The following is a 25,061-nucleotide window of genomic DNA, read 5'->3' on the forward strand; positions in this document are numbered from 1 at the left end:
GCCAGTGCCATGAGCAGCATGGGGTTGGGTGCATGGCGGGGGAAGGTGGATGGCCAAAGGGGAAAGGCATTTTGCAGTGGTGGTTGGATTATGATGTATGATAATTATGTATTATTTACCTAAAAAAATAAATTTACTGAAAAAAACAATGGTTACATGTACATTATAGTTAGGTTCACGTTTTACACACACAAAACCTTAAATTCAGCCATTATAGTTATACTTATAGTTATACTTATCTGAAGAAACTATAACTCATGCCGTAAAGTAACGTTAGGCCATGAGTTATAGTTTCTTAACATAAGTAGAACTACAACTGCTGAATTTCTTTGGTTTTGAGTGTGTAAAACGTGAACCTAACTACAACACCCCTGTAACGTTTGTATTTTTCAGTGAATATAGGATTATTTACATTTGTTATTGCCTCTCACATCAATGGTCAGGAGCATTAGATTTGGAGTGCGATTTATGGATTGCAGTCCTAACCATAACTTGCATATTTTAGTGATTTTGTAAATTTTAAATCCCAACTCGAACTCCACTTTGAGTGTGTAACTGTTTTTTAAAAAAAATCAAAAAAAAAATTATTGAATGTGTAGGGTTTTTTTAAATGTAAGTTAAGGTGGCATAAGCAAAGCGAACCATAACTCCACTTTAACTTTTGTTTTTTTCACTGAATACATATATAAAGAGCGAGAGTTAAAAAGACAGAGCGAGAGATTGAGACAGAAGGCAGACGACAGAAACAGAAAGATGTGAAACATATATAATCTTCCAACCTGTATTTTTCACACCTTTCTTTTCTCTGCTTCTGTTTCTTCTGTGGGAAGCTTCCAGTGAGTAGAAAGCCCACTATGAGGAGGTCCCTCATGTGGTTGTGGTTGAGCTGATGTTTACGCTGAAGGCACTACTAGATGAAGCTCACACTTAAGAAACTTCACGCTCTAGCCACTGCTGAAAGTGCTTAGGCGTAACCAGTTGTCCCAATTTCCACCAAGCGAGCAAAAACAAATAGCCTGACTTTCAATAGAAGGTGATTTGAGTTCTCTCAAATTGTTTTTAAAAATCTGTCAATGCATTATGTGAACACAATGGGTTTTTCTGTGTAATTTCCCTAAACATTGGAATCAATATTTTTTTCAGGAAGTCCAATTAATCTAGTTATGCTATTTGGCCTGGCCTCCTTTCTTCACTTATATCTTCTGATTCAGTTCATTCTTTTCCTTTGCTTCTATGTAGACTCTCAGTCATATCATGGTTGAGAAGTTACATGGAAAGGACATGGTCAGAAAATGTAAGATCTGTTTAACTGTTCAATCTTCTACCATATCAGACACACATGCCCCCCACGGGGGTGGTGTGGCCCTTGACTTCAACAGCCACTATACGTGTTTAGAACCCCTTTCAAGAGGATTCTTCAAAAACATTCTTCAAAAATTAAATGCAATTTGGGGAGCAATCACTTGAGCTTTGGCGAGCCACCAAGCAGGAAGGGTGTGTGCCACGCACGGAAAGGGATTAAAAGCACGACTGTTGGGAGGCACCCGAAAAACACCTGCCACAAAACCGAATTTGTGCATGAGGTCTTGCATGGTGCATCTCAAACACTGAATACACGTTTACATCACCAGAAGTTTTCTTTGGTCTTGTAGGGAACCAGCACTGGCAGACCTACCTGCTTTGTCAAAGCCGTCCGACAAGCTGAATTTGTATTTCAGCAGCAGCCTGGCAGTCGGGCAGGAGAGTTGAGGGCGTACTGAATCTTTTCAGTGGCCCTGTGGCTGAATATGAATGCCAGGGACACCAAAGGGTCATTTCTTTAACGGACCCTAGAGGTCCATTTATTTTGCCGTAAAATAAAATAATGTGATTTGTAGGGAAAAAAAAACATCATCGGATTGATTTCGGCATGTGTTGATCTAGGGAGAATTGTATAGGCTCTTCAGAGATGTGATTGGCAGTGTCTTAAACTAGCAAAGGTAATTATTAAAGACGGGTGTCCCAAATCTCTCCACGTAAAGTTGTAAGCAATTGGAAACACTTCGCAGTAAAGCCAAGCCTAAAAACTGGGTGCATTCTCAAGCCCAAAGTACACCATGCATGTAAGCACTAAGAGATCGTCACAGTACTATGTGTAGATTAGATCACCAGTTCTCTTATAATCATGCATTAAGTGGATGTGATGGAGCCTCAACAGCACTTAATAGTAACATAACCTCTTACACAACTCATAAGACACAGTTCCTGGCACTATTATGTGATCACCAAGACTGTGAGCCATGAAATTTGTCTAAGCATTTGCCACCTCAAAGGTACATCCTTTGTCTTATATATACACGCTGTACACACGTAGAATTACTTCAAAGACACATAATGGGGACACATCACTTTCAAAGCAATGGAAAGTGCCATAAGCCGGGAGACCAGGTCCAACTTGTGCCACACATCGCCACTAAAGCGTGATTTATTGTGCAAAGTAGTTCACATATAGCACTTTTCTGTTTAAGAACGGATATTTTATTGTGATTTTGTAAAGTGATATTTTAGGTGCATCCAATGCTTTCAAATTGAGGAACGGCCACATACGCACACACTTATCTCTAATGCGTATCCTATATACTGATGTTTAAATCATGTGCTTTTGTGATTTGCCCGTCTTTGTAAAACACAAAATTATTTCTTTGGCTTGTACTATCAGTAGTCAAAGCTGATGTATGTTTGCATGTTTTCATCTAATGTTCGTCCTGTGTTTACAAATAGAAAGCTTATAAAAAAACAACAGTTCCATAGTTAAAGGAACAATAGTCTTGTTATAGAAACAATAAGAATACCTAGTTATTGTATTTTTATAAGTACATTGAAAATCAAATAGCTTTAACTTTAACCAGAAACATTTGGTGTTCCTGACTTATTGTATTAAAAGGCCAAACATTTGCTCCTTAAGTAATTTTAAGAAAGTTGGCCTGTTAGTGGCGTAAAGGGATTTACAATTCACCTATTCAGCAGACCACACAACGTGCAACTTCATTTTATTGCTATTTCTGTAACTACAGCATGTGTTGAGTAACTTGGCGTGGACCGCAGTAAATACGAAGGTAATGACTTTATAAGCAGGTCCAGGTTACACTTCAATAGCTTCGGTGCCTCCTCTGTGATCATCTTGAATTCTTCCGCCATGAGACATGTTTCAGTATTTTTATTCATGTAATAGAAACTGAAGAAGTTCTGCCTTCACCCACAGTGAACATCATCCACTGCCTCCCCCTCTGCCTTATGGCTCTTCACCTACCGACACTGCCACTGCCTCTTACAGCCCACAATGAGTATATGTTAATTTCCCAAAATTCCACAGGTTAATAATATACTAACTAGAATGCATATTTATTATTTGCGTTATCTTTAAATATTGTAGTTGGTTTCAGTCCTTAATTAGTTATTTCTAATTATGCATGTCAAACTCGCCCTTACTTAAATCATGGAATTGTGCAAGGCCTGTCCTTTTGCCGTCCTTTTTAGTTCCCTCTATGTGTAAATAGTGCTGCCTGATGAAAATAAATGCCATCCGCCAATATGTGCTGCCATGTAAGCATCGGGTTTAAAAAAACAAAACATTGTTTGCAGGATATTGAAGAATGTACTACTCCAAATAGTAAATGCATTACTTACCAGCATTACAAAAACACGCACTGGCAAAGCCAGTAGGTCTGGTGTTGGCTGCCAGCCTTTTGGCCATGTCACTGATTTTGTTCTGCGATGTTTTTTTGTAAAACATTGTTAGGGAAGCTACCGGACCCTCGAAACCTAACAAAAATTAATAGACACTGGCCCATTTTTTTTAATCTCAAAAAGGAAAAGCACACATTATCATAGTGGTCAGTGGCACTGAAGGGAACTCCTTTTTTTTTGTGCGGATGTGCACCTTGTGAAAGGGCAGAAAGATGTTGCTCACAGTGAAGTTAGCCAATGGCTGAAATGGACTGACCCTCCGCCACCTGCTGAATGCTGTACCAGGCAGAAGAAAATGTGAAGGTCGCTTGTCCACACCCAGGGTTTGCTCCTGTGCTGGAAAAGTCACTTGTGTGCTACACTTTCAGGTATTGTGCAGGATTCATAGTCTGTACCAGCTGATAAAGTTAAACTAATCTGAAGAGCTTGAATGAAAATGAAAGTACACGATATTAAGTGATTAGCTCACTGAAAATGGAAGAGTACTTATTATTAAATGGAATGCGGATTACTCAATAGAAAATCATTCCGTATTTACTGCTACAATGAAGAGTGAAAAAAGAAAATTAAAAAATGAGTGCCCTTCCACAAAGCTATGGGGCCTTATGGGAGGTGCACGTCTGTCATACTTCCTGTGACGCTTTGTCTGAGTGTACCACAATAAGTCACAAGGCTTTTTATCAATACTCATCATTATGAATCTGTAAAGCCATTTCTCCCACTCAAAGATTTAGAGACATTACCATGCATTAAGGAGCAGTTGCACATAACAGCACGGAGCTTACCACGGGTGTGCGCCTTTTGTCGGGCCCTGTGGGAGATGCTCGTTGCCAGAGTAGAACCTCGTCTCTTGTCACCCCGAGCCGGTAGGTATCTCTCTCAGCCCAGATCAGGTGCACTGAATCTACCAGTAGCAGGCCCGCAGGACATGGGGTGAAAACTGCAACCAGACCTGCCAACCTACACGGTGCCTCACACACTATTGGATTTATTCTCAGGGTCTCCTGGTGAAAGAAGGTGAGCTGGAAATCTGTACAGAGCGAGTTTCCAGTTCCTGGGGGGTGGGGGGTGAGGGGAGGTCGCAGCCTTCTTCCAGCCATGGACGTCGGCATCTGAAGCCTTTTTAGTATTTCTGGGGGAGTGTAAAATTGTCTACTCAGGTAAGTGCGGGATGGTAACACAGTCTAGTCTGATTTCCGTCTCCCCCCCCCCCCGCGCCCCCTTTCTCCCCACAAGGTGGAAATATTTTAAAGGTTGGCAGTGGCAGGTCTAAGACACTGAAGAAGGACCACCGGCTGTGGTGGAGCTGGCTTGGTGGGTCACTGAGGGAAACAGAGCAAGGTGGTATAGAAAGAAACCAGGAGGACTCGAACTCAGGAACCGTAGGGCTAAATTAAAAATACTGCAGATTCAAATTCAGACTGTGCTGTGAATGCATTCCCGTCTGCAATGTACTGTAGATTCAGATGCTTGTAGACAGTGAAGTTTCCTGAAACCTGAAATTGCCAGCAGTAGACTACCACTGAAGAGCTTGGATATAGTGCCTTGGGTCTCCTTCTGGACAGGGTGCTCTGAAACTTAATGTAGGAAAAGGTTTGGGATGCACTTTAATCAGGGCGAGGGGGGTGCGTCTAAAACCTATGACAGGGACAAGTATTTCTTTTTTTTTTTTATATTGAATTACAATATTGTGTTCCCTTCTATTAATATGTAAGCAGTCGTTGGGCTTTACAGTCAAAAACCGATTGCCTAATTGCATCTAATTGCATCTTTAAAATGCTTCCTTCGTTTTGTGGGCTGCCTTTCCACCGTAAATAGTATGTGGAGTAGGAGTGCACACAGAGTGCAGTCTGTAGTTATAAATACGGAATTTTCTTTAGTGGAAAAAAAAAAAAAATATATATTTTATTTCTATGGCATATATATTCTAATGTAGTATGGCTCAGTGAGTTAACTAGGTTGGAATAGGGTGGAGTGGGTTGAGGTAGTGGGGTGGATTGGATTGTGGTAGAGTAGGTTGGATTGAGTGGTTTGGGGTGGATTGGAGTGAGTGGTATAGGTGTGGTGGATTGAAATGGAGTAAAGTGGATCGGATTGAGATGGAGTGGACTAGATTGTTTTGGGTGGGTGCATTGGAGTGATAGGACTGGAGTGGTGTGGGCTGGGGTGAGTTAGAGTAGAATAGGTTGGGTTAGACTGGAGGGTTAGATTGGACTGGAGGAGGATGCATTGGAGTGGATTGGATTTGAGTGGGGTGGTTTTGGACTGTAGTGGGTTGGATTGGAGTGGAGTGGGGTGGGCTGGATGGGGTGGTTTAGATTGGAGTGTAGTGGATCGGAATGGGGTGGATTGTGGTGGCTTGGGGTGGATTGGAGTGGGTGGAGTGTGGTGGATTGCGTTGGTGTGGATTGTGGGAGTGGAGTGGATTAGAGTGGAGTGGATTGCATGCATTGAGGTGCAGTGGATTGGGGCGGGGTGTGGTGGACTGGAGTGGTGTGGGTTGACTGGAATGTGGTGAATTGGATTGACGTGGAGTTGATTTGAGAGGAGTATATTGGGTTGCAGTAGAGTGGAGTGGATTAGATGGGGTGGATTGGATTGAGTGGAGTAAATTGTTCTAGATTGGAGTGGGGCAAATTGTTTTGTATTGGAGTTGGGGGGTTGTAGAGTGGGGCAGATTGTGTTGGATTGGAGTGGGGCAGATTGTGTTGGATTGGAGTGGGGCAGATTGTGTTGGATTGGAGTGGGGCAGATTGTGTTGGATTGGAGTGGGGCAGATTGTGTTGGATTGGAGTGGGGCAGATTGTGTTGGATTGGAGTGGGGCAGATTGTGTTGGATTGGAGTGGGGCAGATTGTTTTGGATTGGAGTGGGGCAGATTGTTTTGGATTGGAGTGGGGCAGATTGTTTTGGATTGGAGTGGGGCAGATTGTTTTGGATTGGAGTGGGGCAGATTGTTTTGGATTGGAGTGGGGCAGATTGTTTTGGATTGGAGTGGGGCAGATTGTTTTGGATTGGAGTGGGGCAGATTGTTTTGGATTGGAATTGGTTGGATTGGAGTGGGGCAGATATTTGAGTGAGGGCAGATTGTTTTGGACTGTAGGTGGGGCAAATTGTTTTGGACTGTAGGTGGGGCAAATTGTTTTGGGCTGGAGGTGGGGCAAATTGTTTTGGGCTGGAGGTGGGGCAAATTGTTTTGGGCTGGAGGTGGGGCAAATTGTTTTGGGCTGGAGGTGGGGCAAATTGTTTTGGACTGGAGGTGGGACAAATTGTTTTGGATTGGAGGTGGGGCAGATTGGAGTGGGGTAGAATATTTTAGATTGAAATAAAGCAGATTATTTTTGGATTGGAGTTGGGGAAGATTGTTTTGAATTGGAGATGGGGCAGATTGGAGTAGGGCAGATTGTTTTGGAGTAGGGTAGATTTGAATATGGCAGATTATTTTGGAGTGAGGCAGATTATTTTTGGATTGGAGTGTGGTGGATTGGAGTGGATTGTGTTGAGTGGTTTGGATTGGATTGGAGTGAGGTGAATTGAATTGGTCTGGGGTGGATTGGTGTGGGGTGAGACGGGGTGGGTTGGCTTGCATTGGAGTGGGGTGGATTGGGGTGTACGGCACAATTATGTGTTAAAGCCTCATTTCACGCAAGAAAGAAACAATGTTGCTTTGCAATATTTAGAACAAGGTAATCATCATCTTTTGAGAATAGCGGCCAGGAGCAAAAATAAAAGAAAACATGAGTGCAAAGTGAGAAAAGAAGACTTGAAATAAAAGAAAGTTGCCTATAGAAAATAAATCTTTTCGATTTTATTTGTCCTGCTCAGCACGTTTTTGCTAGTCACACGCCTTTTCTTTGCATGGCACTAAAAATTAAAAAGAAGAAAATAGTACCTCAATCAGAAAAGGGTGCAGCGGAAGAGCACTGATTAAGTTGAATCAATCAGTGCTTGGTTCCTGCTCCACAGAGAGGAACTGAGATGATGCTAGGCCTACAGTGACGAATTACGAGGCAGTAAAGGAATTTGCCAGCAAGCCAACAAATGGTAAACAGCGGGCGGGCTCGACACTCTTACTATTAGCAACAGTGTCTCGCATGTGAGACTTGTGCACTAGCGCATGCTCTTGCAGGCTTGGCCCTAAAAACTAAAAGGAAGGACGCTTTGACCCAAATCCTACAGTAAGAGGCGGGACAAGGAGAGGAACTGGAAAAATGGCGAGACGAATAAAGAACGTTATGGCAAATTAATTTTATTCTTTTGAACTTTGGTGCAGAGCCAAGGGCCCGGCAGTCTGTCCCACTGAATATGAAGAAGCATGACATGTGTTCACATAATGCTTTTGGCGCCTTATGTTGGAGATTTCTTAGACTTTAACAAATTCTTAATTTGTTGGTTTTTTTGTCTTTCAGGTTTTCTGTAGGCAGCTTGGCTTTTCTGCAGGATGGCACAGTTTGCCAAGAAGAAGTCTGAGTACTGTATTCAAGGTAGTAATTGTATTTTGTTATATGAATGTATGATGTGTGTGACACCTCCATTTTGTGTTCCTCTGTACATCTCTCCTGTGTCCTGATACAGCCCAGTGTTCAAGGATTGCAAAGAGACCTAGGTAAGGAGCCCAAAGATATTTTCTAGTCAAATAGTATTAATTGTTCAAAAAGTGTTTGTTTTACTGTGGACTCTCTGTGTTTTCAGGCAGCCTGGCCTCTTTTAAAGTGGTGTTTGTTTCAAAATCGTTTTTGCTGTGACTGTGTGAATTCCCTTGCTAGTTTGTGGCTCCCCCCACCTTTCCCCCCCCCCCTGCCCCCCTTTTTTTCACCCCTATTCTTAGTAAAAAGACTACATAAATCTTTCAGAGTGTGGTTTTAGGAGACTGTTTTTAATCTGTTTGTGTGAATTAAATTGTGCTTAAAAGCTGTCAGCCCCCCTGTATTTTTTGCCTTAAAAAAGCCCGATTTTAGAGTGTGCGCCCAGAACTATTGCAGTGTTTGTCTCTTAAACAATCTCCCCCTCACCTGAAAAGTAGACTCTGCTAGCTTGGAAGTGTGGATTCAGCCTGTCTGTATCCAAGGAGATACTGAATAGAGCAGCAATAGCCTCCCCCCAGGCCCCAGGGACTGGACTTAGCTGATTGGCTCCCTGAGTCTCTGCTGCACCTGAGACCCGCCCCCCCCCCCCCACCTGCTCTGGCTCCTTAAGTTTTGTGGAGGGAAGGCCAAAGACAGGCACCTCCATTTTGTGTTCCTCTGTACATCTCTCCTGTGTCCTGATACAGCCCAGTGTTCAAGGATTGCAAAGAGACCTAGGTAAGGAGCCCAAAGATATTTTCTAGTCAAATAGTATTAATTGTTCAAAAAGTGTTTGTTTTACTGTGGACTCTCTGTGTTTTCAGGCAGCCTGGCCTCTTTTAAAGTGGTGTTTGTTTCAAAATCGTTTTTGCTGTGACTGTGTGAATTCCCTTGCTAGTTTGTGGCTCCCCCCCCCCCCCTGCTTTCCAAAGGGCCCCACTACGTTTACCGCCGATTCAGGTGGTGCGTTCTTGATGCGCAGGATCAAGAGGGCATCTCCATAAAGACGCACGAGTAACAATCGCATTGCCAAAGGCACACAAGGTTGCAGAAGACGTTTACCCCGTGGTCCATCACGTAGCCTTAGTGTACAATACAAAAGGGGCATGTAAAACATGCTAGGTAACCCATAATGACTTACTGGTAGAAAATACTCCAGTTGGGGATGCCATGATGCTCATTTTACAGAAACTAGACCGAAACAGGAAGCATTTACAAATATAAACGTCGCAGGTGTCACAGTTGAAGCTACGCTTCTGGAAAGGACAAGCCACCCTAACTCTTGGGCTTGGCAAAGGCAAAACAGAATTGTGCGCTCGGAGATTCCATACCAGAAAAACAAGTTGAATCCTTCGTGGAGGTGAATTGATGATGCACAGGCGCGTAATCTGACTGTGACGAGTGGGTTCTCTCTTCCTCTCCTAGCGACAGCAGAGTGCAGGGTTCTCCCTTTATAAATCATCTGTAAACTCCGCCCGCTGGGTAAAGCCCCGCCCACCCTCGTAGTAGCAAAGGTCTTCCCGCCTTGTCAGGGTGATGGGCAGCTTTCCAAAGGGCCCCCACTGCGTTTCCCGCCGATTCAGGTGGTGCGTTGTTGATGCGCAGGATCAAGAGGGCATCGACATAAAGACGCACTAGTAACAATGGCATTGCCAAAGGCACACAAGGTTGCTGGAGACGTTTACCCTGTGGTCTATCACGTAGCCTTAGTGTACAATACAAAAAGGGCGTTCAAAACATGCTAGGTGACGCTTACTGACTTACTGGTAGAAAATACTCCGGTTGTGTAGGCCATGATGCTCATTTTAAAGAAACTAGACCTAAACAGGAAGCACTTACAAATATAAAGTCACAGGTGCCCTAGTTGAAGCTCCACTTCTGGAAAGGACAAGCCACCCTAACTCTTGGGTTTGTCAAAGGCAAAACACGTTTGTGCGCTTTTGATGCGCAGGAGCACGAGGGAATCTCCATAAAGACGCACGAGTAACAATCGCATTGCCAAAGGCACACAAGGTTGCAGGAGACGTTTACCCCGTGGTCCATCACGTAGCCTAAGTGTACAATACAAAAGGGGCGTTTAAACATTCTAGGTAACCCATAATGACTTACTGGTAGAAAATACTCCAGTTGGGGGTGACATGATGCTCATTTTACAGAAAATGGACCGAAACAAGAAGCATTTACAAATATAAACGTCGCAGGTGTCCCATTTGAAGCTACGCTTCTGGAAAGGACAAGCCACCCTAACTCTTGGGCTTGGTAAAGGCAAAACAGAAGTGTGCGCTCGGAGATTCCATACCAGAAAAACAAGTTGAATCCTTCGTGGAGGTGAATTGATGATGCACAGGCGCGTAATCTGACTGTGACGAGTGGGTTCTCTCTTCCTCTCCTAGCGACAGCAGAGTGCAGGGTTCTCCCTTTATAAATCATCTGTAAACTCCGCCCGCTGGGTAAAGCCCCGCCCACCCTCGTAGTAGCAAAGGTCTTCCCGCCTTGTCAGGGTGATGGGCAGCTTTCCAAAGGGCCCCCACTGCGTTTCCCGCCGATTCAGGTGGTCCGTTCTTGATGCGCAGGATCAAGAGGGCATCTCCATAAAGACGCACTAGTAACAATGGCATTGCCAAAGGCACACAAGGTTGCTGGAGACGTTTACCCTGTGGTCTATCACGTAGCCTTAGTGTACAATACAAAAAGGGCATTCAAAACATGCTAGGTGACGCTTACTGACTTACTGGTAGAAAATACTCCGGTTGTGTAGGCCATGATGCTCATTTTAAAGAAACTAGACCTAAACAGGAAGCATTTACAAATATAAAGTCGCAGGTGCCCTAGTTGAAGCTCCGCTTCTGGAAAGCCACCCTAACTCTTGGGTTTGGCAAAGGCAAAACACATTTGTGCGCTTTTGATGCGCAGGAGCACAAGGGAATCTCCATAAAGACGCACGAGTAACAATCGCATTGCCAAAGGCACACAAGGTTGCAGGAGACGTTTACCCCGTGGTCCATCACGTAGCCTAACTGTACAATACAAAAGGGGCGTTTAAACATGCTAGGTAACCCATAATGACTTACTGGTAGAAAATACTCCAGTTGGGGATGCCATGATGCTCATTTTACAGAAACTAGACCGAAACAGGAAGCACTTACAAATATAAACGTCGCCGGTGTCACAGTTGAAGCTCCGTTTCTGGAAAGGACAAGCCACCCTAACTCTTGGGCTTGGCAAAGGCAAAACAGAAGTGTGCGCTCGGAGATTCCATACCAGAAAAACAACTTGAATCCTTCGTGGAGGTGAATTGATGATGCACAGGCGCGTAATCTGACTGTGACGAGTGGGTTCCATCTTCCTCTCCTAGAGACAGCAGAGTGCAGGGTTCTCCCTTTATAAATCATCTGTAAACTCCGCCCGCTGGGTAAAGCCCCGCCCACCCTCGTAGTAGCAAAGGTCTTCCCGCCTTGTCAGGGTGATGGGCAGCTTTCCAAAGGGCCCCCACTGCGTTTCCCGCCGATTCAGGTGGTGCGTTCTTGATGCGCAGGATCAAGAGGGCATCTCCATAAAGACGCACTAGTAACAATGGCATTGCCAAAGGCACACAAGGTTGCTGGAGACGTTTACCCTGTGGTCTATCACGTAGCCTTAGTGTACAATACAAAAAGGGCGTTCAAAACATGCTAGGTGACGCTTACTGACTTACTGGTAGAAAATACTCCGGTTGTGTAGGCCATGATGCTCATTTTAAAGAAACTAGACCTAAACAGGAAGCATTTACAAATATAAAGTCGCAGGTGCCCTAGTTGAAGCTCCGCTTCTGGAAAGCCACCCTAACTCTTGGGTTTGGCAAAGGCAAAACACGTTTGTGTGCTTTTGATGCGCAGGAGCACGAGGGAATCTCCATAAAGACGCACGAGTAACAATCGCATTGCCAAAGGCACACAAGGTTGCAGGAGACGTTTACCCCGTGGTCCATCACGTAGCCTAACTGTACAATACAAAAGGGGCGTTTAAACATGCTAGGTAACCCATAATGACTTACTGGTAGAAAATACTCCAGTTGGGGATGCCATGATGCTCATTTTACAGAAACTAGACCGAAACAGGAAGCACTTACAAATATAAAGGTCGCCGGTGTCACAGTTGAAGCTCCGTTTCTGGAAAGGACAAGCCACCCTAACTCTTGGGCTTGGCAAAGGCAAAACAGAAGTGTGCGCTCGGAGATTCCATACCAGAAAAACAACTTGAATCCTTCGTGGAGGTGAATTGATGATGCACAGGCGCGTAATCTGACTGTGACGAGTGGGTTCCATCTTCCTCTCCTAGAGACAGCAGAGTGCAGGGTTCTCCCTTTATAAATCATCTGTAAACTCCGCCCGCTGGGTAAAGCCCCGCCCACCCTCGTAGTAGCAAAGGTCTTCCCGCCTTGTCAGGGTGATGGGCAGCTTTCCAAAGGGCCCCCACTGCGTTTACTGCCGATTCAGGTGGTGCGTTCTTGATGCGCAGGATCAAGAGGGCATCTCCACAAAGACGCACTAGTAACAATGGCATTGCCAAAGGCACACAAGGTTGCTGGAGACGTTTACCCCGTGGCCCATCACGTACCCTTAGTGCACAATATAAACGGGGCGTATAAAACATGCTAGGTTATGCTTACTGACACACTCGTAGAAAATACTCCGGTTGGGTAGGCCACGATGCTCATTTTACAGAAACTAAACCTCAAAGGAAGCACTTACAAATATAATTGTAGCAGGTGCCGCAGTTGAAGCTCAGCTTCTGGAAAGGACAAGCCACCCTAACTCTCGGACTTCGCAAAGATAAAGCAAGGCTGTGCGCTCCCGCCTTTTACCAGGATGATGGACAGCTTTCCAAAACGACCCCACTGCGTTTACCGCCGATTCACGTGGTGCGTTGTTGATGCGCAGAAGCACAAGGACATCTCCACAAAGACGCACTAGTAACAATAACATTGCCAAAGGCACACAAGGTTGCTGGAGACGTTTACCCCGTGGCCCATCACGAACCCCTAGTGTACAATATAATCGTAGCAGGTGCCGCAGTTGAAGCTCAGCTTCTGGAAAGGACAAGCCACCCTAACTCTTGGGCTTGGCAAAGATAAAGCAAGGCTGTGCGCTCAGAGATCCCATAGCAGAAAAAGATCTAGAATCCTTCCTGGAGGTGAACTGATGATGTACTGGAGCGTAAGCTGTATCTGACTGTGACGCGCGGGTTCTATCTTCCTCTCCTGGAGACACAGAGTAGAAGGTTCTCCCTTTATAAAGCACCTGTAAGCTCTGCCCGCTGAGCCACGCCCCGTCCACCCTCAAAGTAGGTAAAGGAATTCCTGCCTTTTACCACGATGATGGACAGCTTTCCAAAACGACCCCACTGCGTTTACCGCCGATTTCCGGTGGTGCGTTGTTGATGCTCAGAAGCACGAGGACATCTCCACAAAGACGCACTAGTAACAATCACATTGCCAAAGGCACACAAGGTTGCTGGAGACGTTTACCCCGTGGCCCATCAAGTACCCTTAGTGTACAATATAAACGGGGCGTATAAAAACATGCTAGGTTACGCTTACTTACATACTCGTAGAAAATACTCCGGTTGGGTAGGCCACGATGCTCATTTTACAGAAACTAAACCTCAAAGGAAACACTTACAAATATAATCGTAGCAGGTGCCGCAGTTGAAGCTCAGCTTCTGGAAAGGACAAGCCACCCTAACTCTTGGGCTTGGCAAAGATAAAGCAAGGCTGTGCGCTCAGAGATCCCATAGCAGAAAAGATCTAGAATCCTTCCTGGAGGTGAACTGATGATGTACTGGAGCGTAATCTGTATCTGACTGTGACGCGCGGTTTCTATCTTCCTCTGCTGGAGACACAGAGTAGAAGGTTCTCCCTTTATAAAGCACTCGTAAGCTCCGCCCGCTGAGCCACGCCCCGTCCACCCTCGAAGTAGGTAAAGGAATTCCCGCCTTTTTACCACGATGATGGACAGCTTTCCAAAACGACCCCACTGCGTTTACCGCCGATTTCCGGTGGTGCGTTGTTGATGCTCAGAAGCACGAGGACATCTCCACAAAGACGCACTAGTAACAATAACATTGCCAAAGGCACACAAGGTTGCTGGAGACGTTTACCCCATGGCCCATCACGTACCCTAGTGTACAATATAAACGGGGCATATAAAACATGCTAGGTAACGCCTACTGACATACTCGTAGAAAATACTCCGGTTGGGTAGACCACGATGCTCATTTTACAGAAACTAAACCTCAACAGGAAGCACTTAGAAATATAAACGTAGCAGGTGCCGCAGTTGAAGCTCAGCCTCTGGAAAGGACAAGCCACCATAACTCTTGGGCTTGGCAAAGATAAAGCAAGGCTGTACGCTCAGAGATCCCATAGCAGAAAAGATCTAGAATCCTTCCTGGAGGTGAACTGATGATGTACTGGAGCGTAATCTGCATCTGACTGTGACGCTCGGGTTCTATCTTCCTCTGCTGGAGACACAGAGTAGAAGGTTCTCCCTTTATAAAGCACCTGTAAGCTCCGCCCGCTGAGCCACGCCCCGTCGACCCTCGAAGTAGGTAAAGGAATTCCCGCCTTTTACCAGGATGATGGACAGCTTTCCAAAACGACCCCAATCCGTTTACCGCCGATTCCGGTGGTGCGTTGTTGATGCGCAGAAGCACAAGGACATCTCCACAAAGACGCACTAGTAACAATCACATTGCCAAAGGCACACAAGGTTGCTGGAGACGCTTACCCCGTGGCCCATCACGTACCCTTAGTGTACAATATAAACGGGGCATATAAAACATGCTAGGTAACGCTTACTGACATACTCGTAGAAAATACTCCGGTTGGGTAGGCCACGATGCTCATTTTACAGAAACTAAACCAATAACAATAAAATACACACACACTCTTTTAAACCTGTCTGACTAAGTATTTTTTACCCATGATTCTAATTATGTATTGTATGTGCATATGTGTGTCTATTCGTGTGTGTGTGTGTATAAATATATAATATATATATATATATATATATATATATATATATATATATATATATATATAGTGTATGTATATGTATATGTTGTTTCTGTGCCTGGCATGTTTGTGGATCATTGCATGGGTTGTTATACTACATATCTATGAATTTCTGCTCTCTTTTTATCACACTTATCTACTCATCACTCTTATGTCATGTCTCTATCAAACTATCCTCCATTCTCACTCGGACTCATCCCAAATCCCTTCGACCACTTTCATCTCCTAAATATCTCTGCCTAAGCTCTTCCCTCCACCTCCACATCTAACTCACCAAACCTCACTCTACCTCTGTGACCTCCCACACAATCCTACTAAATTCTCCTGCATTCATCTCACCCTACTACTATGCTCTCCCTAACCCTTCCACGTACTCTTCCCCCTCCGCCCCCCTTTATTCATCCCAAGCCTTTAGGTTGAGTAAATGAAGGATATACTCCCAATTAACACTTCTGGATTTCTTTCCTCCTCCACCCCTCCATTACTCCAGTCAATCTAACTAACAAACTCTCATATCCGCAACTCAAATTAACTCATAATAATACTAAAACTGTACTCCTTATTTAAATTATACTAATCCATCACTAATTCTTGTTGGGTACCGGAGTAGCATGCTACTCATCGAAAAGCGCTTCGACGCCTCGTCAGGGGTAGTAAGCGCTATATAAATACGATTACAATTACATGTAGTGTGAACCTACTTGCAAGGCATCAAAGTGCTGTACATGTGTATGGATTTTACAGACCATAAACAAGAGGAAGGGTGATGACAGAGGGAGCGATGGGCCCGGAGTTTACATAGGAAAAGTAGAGAGGCCGATATGAAGGTTACAGCGAGGGTCAAGTGTTGAGAGTGGTAGGGTTGCAAGGGGAATGGAGAGAGGCAAAGTGATAGATGGGATGGAGCTATTCAGAAGTGGACTCTACAAAGCCAACTAGTAAACCTGTGGTTTTGCTGAATACAGTGGTGGATACCAAGGTATGTCTTAAGGGATCTAGTGGTGGAATCGTGACTACTACACCAGGTTTTCACAGTGCAATTACTTCCCCAGTGTGTTGCAATTACTTCCCCAGATTTTGGCTGCTTTAAGCAGCCCAGATGTGCAGTAGACATGCACCCAATTCACAGTGTTCTCATAATTCTGGTAACTCCTGTTATGACCATATTGGAATTATAGGGTCACTAGTAATGGTGCCTCTTTGAGCCCCATCAGGGAAGGGAAGATGAAGTGCATAGTCTTCAAAGTAACATCCGAGGCAAAACATTTCCTCTTCTGGGCCAGCTTTAAGATGGCCATCCTTTCACTTAAGCTTGAGCATTATAGAATTAGTCCTCACCTTATCATTGCTTTCTGTTATTGACGGTGGATTCCTTTCTGCTGCATGAGGATTCTCCCGGGGTTACCCACCCCTCTGAATTCCTTACTGCGGGAGTAACACATGATGATAATAACAGTCCAGTTTGATTCACTGGAATATAGTCCTCCAAGCCTATATTGGAAGCACACTCCACCTCCAAGGATGAAACTGTACAATTGTTATTGTTTCTGTGGCCAGGTAATTTCACTTGTTAAAAGACCCGTTCCTACACAATTTCTTCAATTGATAGTAATAAAGATTTAAAGTAATCAGGTGGAACATGGACATTAAAAAGTATGATACCATCTTGGTGAAGGGGTGAACTGGGATTACTTCCACTGCTTACAACAGGCCCCAATAAAGTAAGACACCTGTTGTGTTTCAGGAGGACCCTTTCACTCCTGCTGTCTAATATTACCAAGACTAATATTTTCTCCTGATAGATGTCAAATTTCCAGTTTTTGTTTTGATCTAGTATGAGGTGTAATCATTAAATTCTACTTTTTCTCTTTCGCATGTTTCCTGTATGGCTATTGTCATAGTTGATTCTTGTCAATTCCATTTTTTTTCAAATTTCAACCAATCACTATTGCACAACATTCGGTTTAGTGGGCTATTTTTAGGGTCCAGACTCCTTCTGAGCTGCCAAATCTCCATTAATTTTAGACACAGTTCATTTCCGGTCCCATTAACCTGTGTTTTCTTTTGTCCCGTTATAATGTTCCACTTGAACGAGACTGTTTGTTTTTGTTACAGTACTCTTATTCATATTTTCCATTGATTAAAAATGTATCTCTCCTAACTTGGGTGCTTTGCCTTAGTTTTCCCTCTCCTACAGAAGCTTCTTTAAACTGCAAATGCGTCTATTCCTAATCTCCTTATTCTATGAACAAATCTTAAAATATCTTCTGCTATGCTATAGGTTTGAAATTTCACAACTGCCTTGGGCAAACGTTTTCTACTACCCTGATCACTTAGAAAAGTTAATTACAAAATAAATTCTAAAGTTATTTTCCATAATTTGGGGACTGAAATGCAGCATCTTTAAGATTTGTCTATGATTCATTTAGTCCAATGCATCTTCTTTAAAGACTATTGGCCTCGTTTTGAGTTTGTCGGATGGGAAAACCCGCCTGCCAAACTCCCAACAGGATGGCCGCTGCCTTGGTGGCAACCACTTTGCCAGACCTGTTAGGTGTTTAGGTTTCCGCTGGCCTAGTGGGAAACAGGCAACATCATTGTCTCTGGCTCATAATTGAGCCGGCGGCAATGCTGTAGCCCACAGGATGCACCAGCACCCTTGCAACGTTCACTGTCTGCAATTCAGACAGTGAACATTGCGATGGTGCTTGGCAGGGGGACCCCCACACTGCCCATGCCAAGTGCATGGGCAATGCAAGAGCCCCCAGTTACCCTCCTGCACCTGTTTTCCTCCAGCCTTTTCATGGCGGTGAAACCGCTGTGAAAAGTCTGGCGGAGAACGAGGTCATATTTTCTCTCCACCTGCTGTCAACCCGTCGGGATCACCAATCCCGGCGGAGACTGCGGAACCCTGGCGGTCTGACCTCCAGAGTCTTTATGTGGCAGTCAAACTGTCAGCCTCGTAATGAGACCCTGTGTCCTCAAACTATAGGCATCTTACGTCTGTTTATAGGGATATTACTGAAGGTTCTCCATCCAGTTAGATCTATTTGTTCTGTGTTATGACCTTGAAACTTTTTCCCTTCAGATGGATTATATTATTTTACATTGCCTTCCATTTCTTTCTTATTCCTCCTTTCCAATCTTTCCTCTGAGTATTTTTATTGATACATTTATTTTCTACTGGATTAGTTTTAGCCTCTTTAATTTTCTATATCGTTATTGAAAATGCCACATTATTGTGATTCATTTTATTAGTAATTCTTCAGGGTTCTTCCTGGTGGATATTTCGATCTGCAGATTATTCAACTTTAAAATATTCTCCAGATGCCAGACTGGACCTGTAACCCTTTCACAGCAGTGCTCCTGTACTCCACCTGGGCTTTGTTCTGCCTCAAAAGTGGCAGAGCAGAGCCACATAAAAGCTCCGCCCCTGTGTGCCCTGTCTTTCTTTCCCCACCGTTGAATGCGTATCTGGAGCCCCACTCCTACTTTTGTTAGTCTTATGACGACTCTCAAAACGAAATCCAGTGTGCAAGGAAATGGTGTAAACTGTGGGCTTCAAACCATGCCATGACTGCAGAAACCTGTTATCGGTCACAGATCTTCACAAGCTGTGTCTTTGATGTTTGGGTTTGGGGCACGACTACTAAGTCATGGGATGAGCGTGCTCTCATGCACCCAAAGGCAAGCCTGTATTTCCCAAAGCTGTATGTTGTCAAATACGGAAGAAGTTACAGGCCTCACACAAGTCCCTCTCTTGCTTCAAGTCAAGGGGCGTGAGGCCATTCCAGCTCATGATGATGCTCTCACAAGAAGTCTTCTGCACATTCAAAGTCCTCTGAGAAGTCAAAGCCCAAAGAGAAATGTAAGAAAGCATATTCAGGACTTGACCTCATCCAGCCATTTCCAATCAAAAGAGAAGTCATGAGGGCATAAAGGGGCCAATCAATCTTGCTTTCAATCCCACAGTTGGTCCAGATGTGCCCTGAGTATCCCAGGCGATCAGTAATGTCACACAGGTGGAGATAATGATATATATCTTTAGCACGCTTCCAGCTTCCTCTGGTGCTCCTTCAGGTCCCAAGGATCTGGAGGGTCCCTCAGTTGAATTACCACTGGCGGATCCATGTTCATTGCCATTTGAATCCTTTGAGCCTGTCATGGTTTCAACACGGACACTGATGGAGGCTTCCATCCCAGCTCCAAGACATCCGTTGGCCTCTGCTTCAATTGATCCTTGTGCCGAAACCGGAGGAGAATCTGTGACAAAAACATTTGATCCTGAACTTGCATCAACTCAACCTCAACTGTGGTCTTGCTCTGCATTTGCTACATAGCACCTGATCCCCATACAATCTGGGTTTAATCCCATGCTTCTACTCCCAGAGAGGTGCCCTCAAAACCCTTCTTTTGGCTCCAACTTTGACCAGAACTTAATACATCCCAGAGATGATGATGGGGATGGAGTTGGTTTACACCCTCATTATGATGATGACCATCTTTACATGGACTTGCAGGAGGCTAGTGGGTTTGATACTTTCCCTGATAGTGGAATTCACCTTTTGGGTCCACAACAGAGGAGTACTTTCTTTGCTGTGGTAATTCGATTAGCGACTGATGTCTTGGATCTACAACTGCCTACAGTTAAATTCAAGGCAAATGTCCTCACTGACACCTTAGTGAGCACTTGGTTCAAGCCCTGTTCCTGCCCTTAATCTGTACATTATAATGAGGAGACTTCCTTTTCCCAGCTTGTAACAAACATACTCCAAACCCTAGTCGTTACCATCTGCTTGCTCCTCCATGCACAGTACCACATCACTACACACTTCTATTTCCAGTTGTTTTTCCACACTGGATGGGGCTACCTTTTGCAGACCACCCATCTGACACATTCTAGCAAAGTGTCCTTGCAATTACATTTGAAATGTGGAATAAATTTCAGGACAATTTTTTGCCGACCTTACATGACTTCGACTCCCACGCCTAAAACAATAGTGATATTCTTTGTTAGCATCTAAGCAATAGTCTGTTCTAGGCCGACCGTTTTTCTGGACATCCTAAGGTCCTTGTCCTTATCACGCTGCACTCTGACCTACTTGCACTACAGATCGCTAGATGGAGATCACAATTCTTTAAAGTACAATTCTGAATTTTCAATACCCCGCGCAGTGCTTATGGCAGATTCCAGATCCGGATGGTCTGTGAACAATAGTTTCTCCTGCACCCTACGATTCTTAGTTTTCTCAGTTTACTGATCACGTATGATCTTATCTCTGAAATTTAGATAGTTGCGTGTAACTGCCAATTTCCTCAACGAGAAGGCAGAATCCTCAATATACTCGCCTGAGTACTGTGCCCATGTAGAAAGTTGTCTTTCCAAAACTACATTCCTGGTAGTAGGAAACCTCTTGTCCAAGGTTTTGAGAATGGTGGCATACTCATCCATCACTTCAATGTATATAATTTCACCAGCAGCAGTTGCTTGAGTAACACGAACCTTCACGTCCTGTATGGGCAATGTTTTTAAAATAGACATACCTTGAAGTCTTACATTTTGGACAAGTAAGGCTTTTTTGTTATTAGTAAAAGTGTTGCTATCAGTTGCCTCTAGATAAGCCTCAATCCCTTCTTTCCACCTTTGCCAGTCTAACGGAGACCCACTGAGATACTTCACAGGTCCTCACATTACTTGTAAGAGATTTCCCCCAAAAGTTGCTACACTGGGGCGATCAGGCCACAATTCAGCTCCATCCAGGAAGCTACAGAAATCCAGCAAAAACTCTGTCAGATCCCAAAACAAGGCAAATCCAAATCCTGGCAGTGGCAAGTTGGTTGCCAGGTTTCCGCTCACCACCACAATGTTAAGAAGACAAGATCACACTGCCATTGTGTACGCAAAGTAAGTTTATTCCCAGCATAGGTGTAGGCAATGAAACCCCCAACGTCTCACTACACTCTGTCTGAACCCTCACCCTCAGAATCCCATCTAGTGCAACCTTCTATAGTTTAAGAACATTCTAAGGAATCTCTACATAAAGTGACACTCATTATATCAAAGGGACTGAGGCATTCAGAAAGCACTTCTTAGACAAAGACCCCTCCACCATGAAGTCTAACTTCCACCTCTGCAGGACCAGTGTCGCCAACTGGTTGCAAGATAATTTCTGTTTTGTATGTGTTGAGTCGGAGAAAGTTATGACCTTTGGGAGCACTGAGCCACCATGACCTGGGACCACTCCACCTTCACTTGCACCCCCACAAACCAAGCCCGAAACCTCTGCATCATCCTTTGCAACAAACCCACCATGAAGAACCAGATCAACACAGTCTCCTCTGCCTGCTTCCTCACCCTTTGCATGCTCCATAAGATCTTCAAATGGCTCCCAGTCTGCACCAGACGAATCGTCACGTAAGCCCTCGTCACCAGCTGCCTGGACTATTACAACACACTTTACGCAGGAATCCCATCACACCTCACGAAAAGACTTCAAATCGTCCAGAACTCAGTGGCCAGGCTCATCCTGAACCTCCCCAGATGGACCCACATCCCCCCCATCTGAGGAAACTACACTGGCTCCCTGTACACAAAGTTGTAAATTCAAGATACTGACGCACGCCTACAAAAACCTTCACAACCAAGGACCAGCATACCTCAACCACCACCTGAGCTTCCACATACCCTCTGGACCCCTGCTTTCTGCCTTCATCTCCCTGGTTCACACCACCTGCACCTGCCGCAGCCACTATTGAGGTTGTTCCTTCTCCTACCTTGCCTGGAAATCCTGGAACCGGCTCCTCCTCCACCTCAGGACATCACCCTCCCTCGAGGAATTCAGGTACTTAAAACCTGGCTCTTCAACTGAAGCCCTGGGCAGCCCAGACCTAGCACCGGGATACTCTCATGGATGAATAGTATGCTCTACAACTCCTGAATGATTGAGACAAATAAATGTCCACAATAAGCTCTTTTCCACTGCAGCATTACAGAAAACTGCACTGGACATAGACATGATAGTGCTAGTTTCCCCATCCTTTAGTGAAACTGTGTTTTGCTAAAGATGAATTCAGACTGTGTGTTGGAAGTTGGCTCTGTATGTGCTATTTCAAAGTAAGGAATAGCATGCACAGAGTCCAAGGGTTCCCCTTAGAGGTAAAATAGTGGTAAAAATAGATAATACTAATGCTCTATTTTGTGGTAGTGTGGTCGAGCAGTAGGCTTATCCAAGGAGTAGTGTTAAGCATTTGTTGTACATACACATAGACAATAAATGAGGTACACACACTCAGAGACAAATCCAGCCAATAGGTTTTTGTATAGAAAAATATCTTTTCTTAGTTTATTTTAAGAACCACAGGTTCAAATTCTACATGGAATATCTCATTCGAAAGGTATTGCAGGTAAGTACTTTAGGAACTTCAAATCATCAAAATTGCATGTATACTTTTCAAGTTATTCACAAATAGCTGTTTTGAAAGTGGACACTTAGTGCAATTTTCACAGTTCCTAGGGGAGGTAAGTATTTGTTAGGTTAACCAGGTAAGTAAGACACTTACAGGGCTTAGTTCTTGGTCCAAGGTAGCCCACCGTTGGGGGTTCAGAGCAACCCCAAAGTCACCACACCAGCAGCTCAGGGCCGGTCAGGTGCAGAGTTCAAAGTGGTGCCCAAAACGCATAGGCTAGAATGGAGAGAAGGGGGTGCCCCGGTTCCGGTCTGCTTGCAGGTAAGTACCCGCGTCTTCGGAGGGCAGACCAGGGGGGTTTTGTAGGGCACCGGGGGGGACACAAGCCCACACAGAAATTTCACCCTCAGCAGCGCGGGGGCGGCCGGGTGCAGTGTAGAAACAAGCGTCGGGTTCGCAATGTTAGTCTATGAGAGATCTCGGGATCTCTTCAGCGCTGCAGGCAGGCAAGGGGGGGATTCCTCGGGGAAACCTCCACTTGGGCAAGGGAGAGGGACTCCTGGGGGTCACTTCTCCAGTGAAAGTCCGGTCCGTCAGGTCCTGGGGGCTGCGGGTGCAGGGTCTCTCCCAGGCGTCGGGACTTTAGGTTCAAAGAGTCGCGGTCAGGGGAAGCCTCGGGATTCCCTCTGCAGGCGGCGCTGTGGGGGCTCAGGGGGGACAGGTTTTGGTACTCACAGTATCAGAGTAGTCCTGGGGTCCCTCCTGAGGTGTTGGATCGCCACCAGCCGAGTCGGGGTCGCCGGGTGCAGTGTTGCAAGTCTCACGCTTCTTGCGGGGAGCTTGCAGGGTTCTTTCAAGGCTGCTGGAAACAAAGTTGCAGCCTTTCTTGGAGCAGGTCCGCTGTCCTCGGGAGTTTCTTGTCTTTTCGAAGCAGGGGCAGTCCTCAGAGGATGTCGAGGTCGCTGGTCCCTTTGGAAGGCGTCGCTGGAGCAGGATCTTTGGAAGGCAGGAGACAGGCCGGTGAGTTTCTGGAGCCAAGGCAGTTGTCGTCTTCTGGTCTTCCTCTGCAGGGGTTTTTCAGCTAGGCAGTCCTTCTTCTTGTAGTTGCAGGAATCTAATTTTCTAGGGTTCAGGGTAGCCCTTAAATACTAAATTTAAGGGCGTGTTTAGGTCTGGGGGGTTAGTAGCCAATGGCTACTAGCCCTGAGGGTGGGTACACCCTCTTTGTGCCTCCTCCCAAGGGGAGGGGGTCACAATCCTAACCCTATTGGGGGAATCCTCCATCTGCAAGATGGAGGATTTCTAAAAGTTAGAGTCACTTCAGCTCAGGACACCTTAGGGGCTGTCCTGACTGGCCAGTGACTCCTCCTTGTTGCTTTCTTTGTTCCCTCCAGCCTTGCCGCCAAAAGTGGGGGCCGTGGCCGGAGGGGGCGGGCAACTCCACTAAGCTGGAGTGCCCTGCTGGGCTGTGACAAAGGGGTGAGCCTTTGAGGCTCACCGCCAGGTGTCACAGCTCCTGCCTGGGGGAGGTGTTAGCATCTCCACCCAGTGCAGGCTTTGTTACTGGCCTCAGAGTGACAAAGGCACTCTCCCCATGGGGCCAGCAACATGTCTCTAGTGTGGCAGGCTGCTGGAACCAGTCAGCCTACACAGCTAGTTGGTTAAGTTTCAGGGGGCACCTCTAAGGTGCCCTCTGGGGTGTATTTTGCAATAAAAATGTACACTGGCATCAGTGTGCATTTATTGTGCTGAGAAGTTTGATACCAAACTTCCCAGTTTTCAGTGTAGCCATTATGGTGCTGTGGAGTTCGTGTTTGACAAACTCCCAGACCATATACTCTTATGGCTACCCTGCACTTACAATGTCTAAGGTTTTGTTTAGACACTGTAGGGGCACAGTGCTCATGCACTGGTACCCTCACCTATGGTATAGTGCACCCTGCCTTAGGGCTGTAAGGCCTGCTAGAGGGGTGTCTTACCTATACTGCATAGGCAGTGAGAGGCTGGCATGGCACCCTGAGGGGAGTGCCATGTCGACTTACTCATTTTGTTCTCACTTAGCACACACAGGCTTGTAAGCAGTGTGTCTGTGCTGAGTGAGGGGTCTCTAGGGTGGCATAAGACATGCTGCAGCCCTTAGAGACCTTCCTTGGCATCAGGGCCCTTGGTACTAGAGGTACCAGTTACAAGGGACTTATCTGAATGCCAGGGTGTGCCAATTGTGGATACAATGGTACATTTTAGGTGAAGGAACACTGGTGCTGGGGCCTGGTTAGCAGGGTCCCAGCACACTTCTCAGTCAAGTCAACA

At 45.3% G+C, this 25,061-nt stretch overlaps 1 protein-coding gene across 2 annotated transcripts in view; it reads left to right on the top strand.

The window, feature by feature from the left end:
• The window catches only part of LOC138246273 (branched-chain-amino-acid aminotransferase, cytosolic-like), a 247,971-nt gene that overhangs the window by 36,222 nt on the left and 186,688 nt on the right, over positions 1 to 25,061 (top strand). For both annotated transcript variants that reach the window (XM_069200703.1, XM_069200704.1), the window contains exon 2: positions 8,135 to 8,209. In XM_069200703.1, the coding sequence (XP_069056804.1) occupies positions 8,135 to 8,209 (75 nt within the window). The remainder of the gene's footprint in view (positions 1 to 8,134; positions 8,210 to 25,061) is intronic.

The sequence above is a fragment of the Pleurodeles waltl genome, chromosome 7 (genome assembly GCF_031143425.1).
Source record: "Pleurodeles waltl isolate 20211129_DDA chromosome 7, aPleWal1.hap1.20221129, whole genome shotgun sequence".
Taxonomy (NCBI): domain Eukaryota; kingdom Metazoa; phylum Chordata; class Amphibia; order Caudata; family Salamandridae; genus Pleurodeles; species Pleurodeles waltl.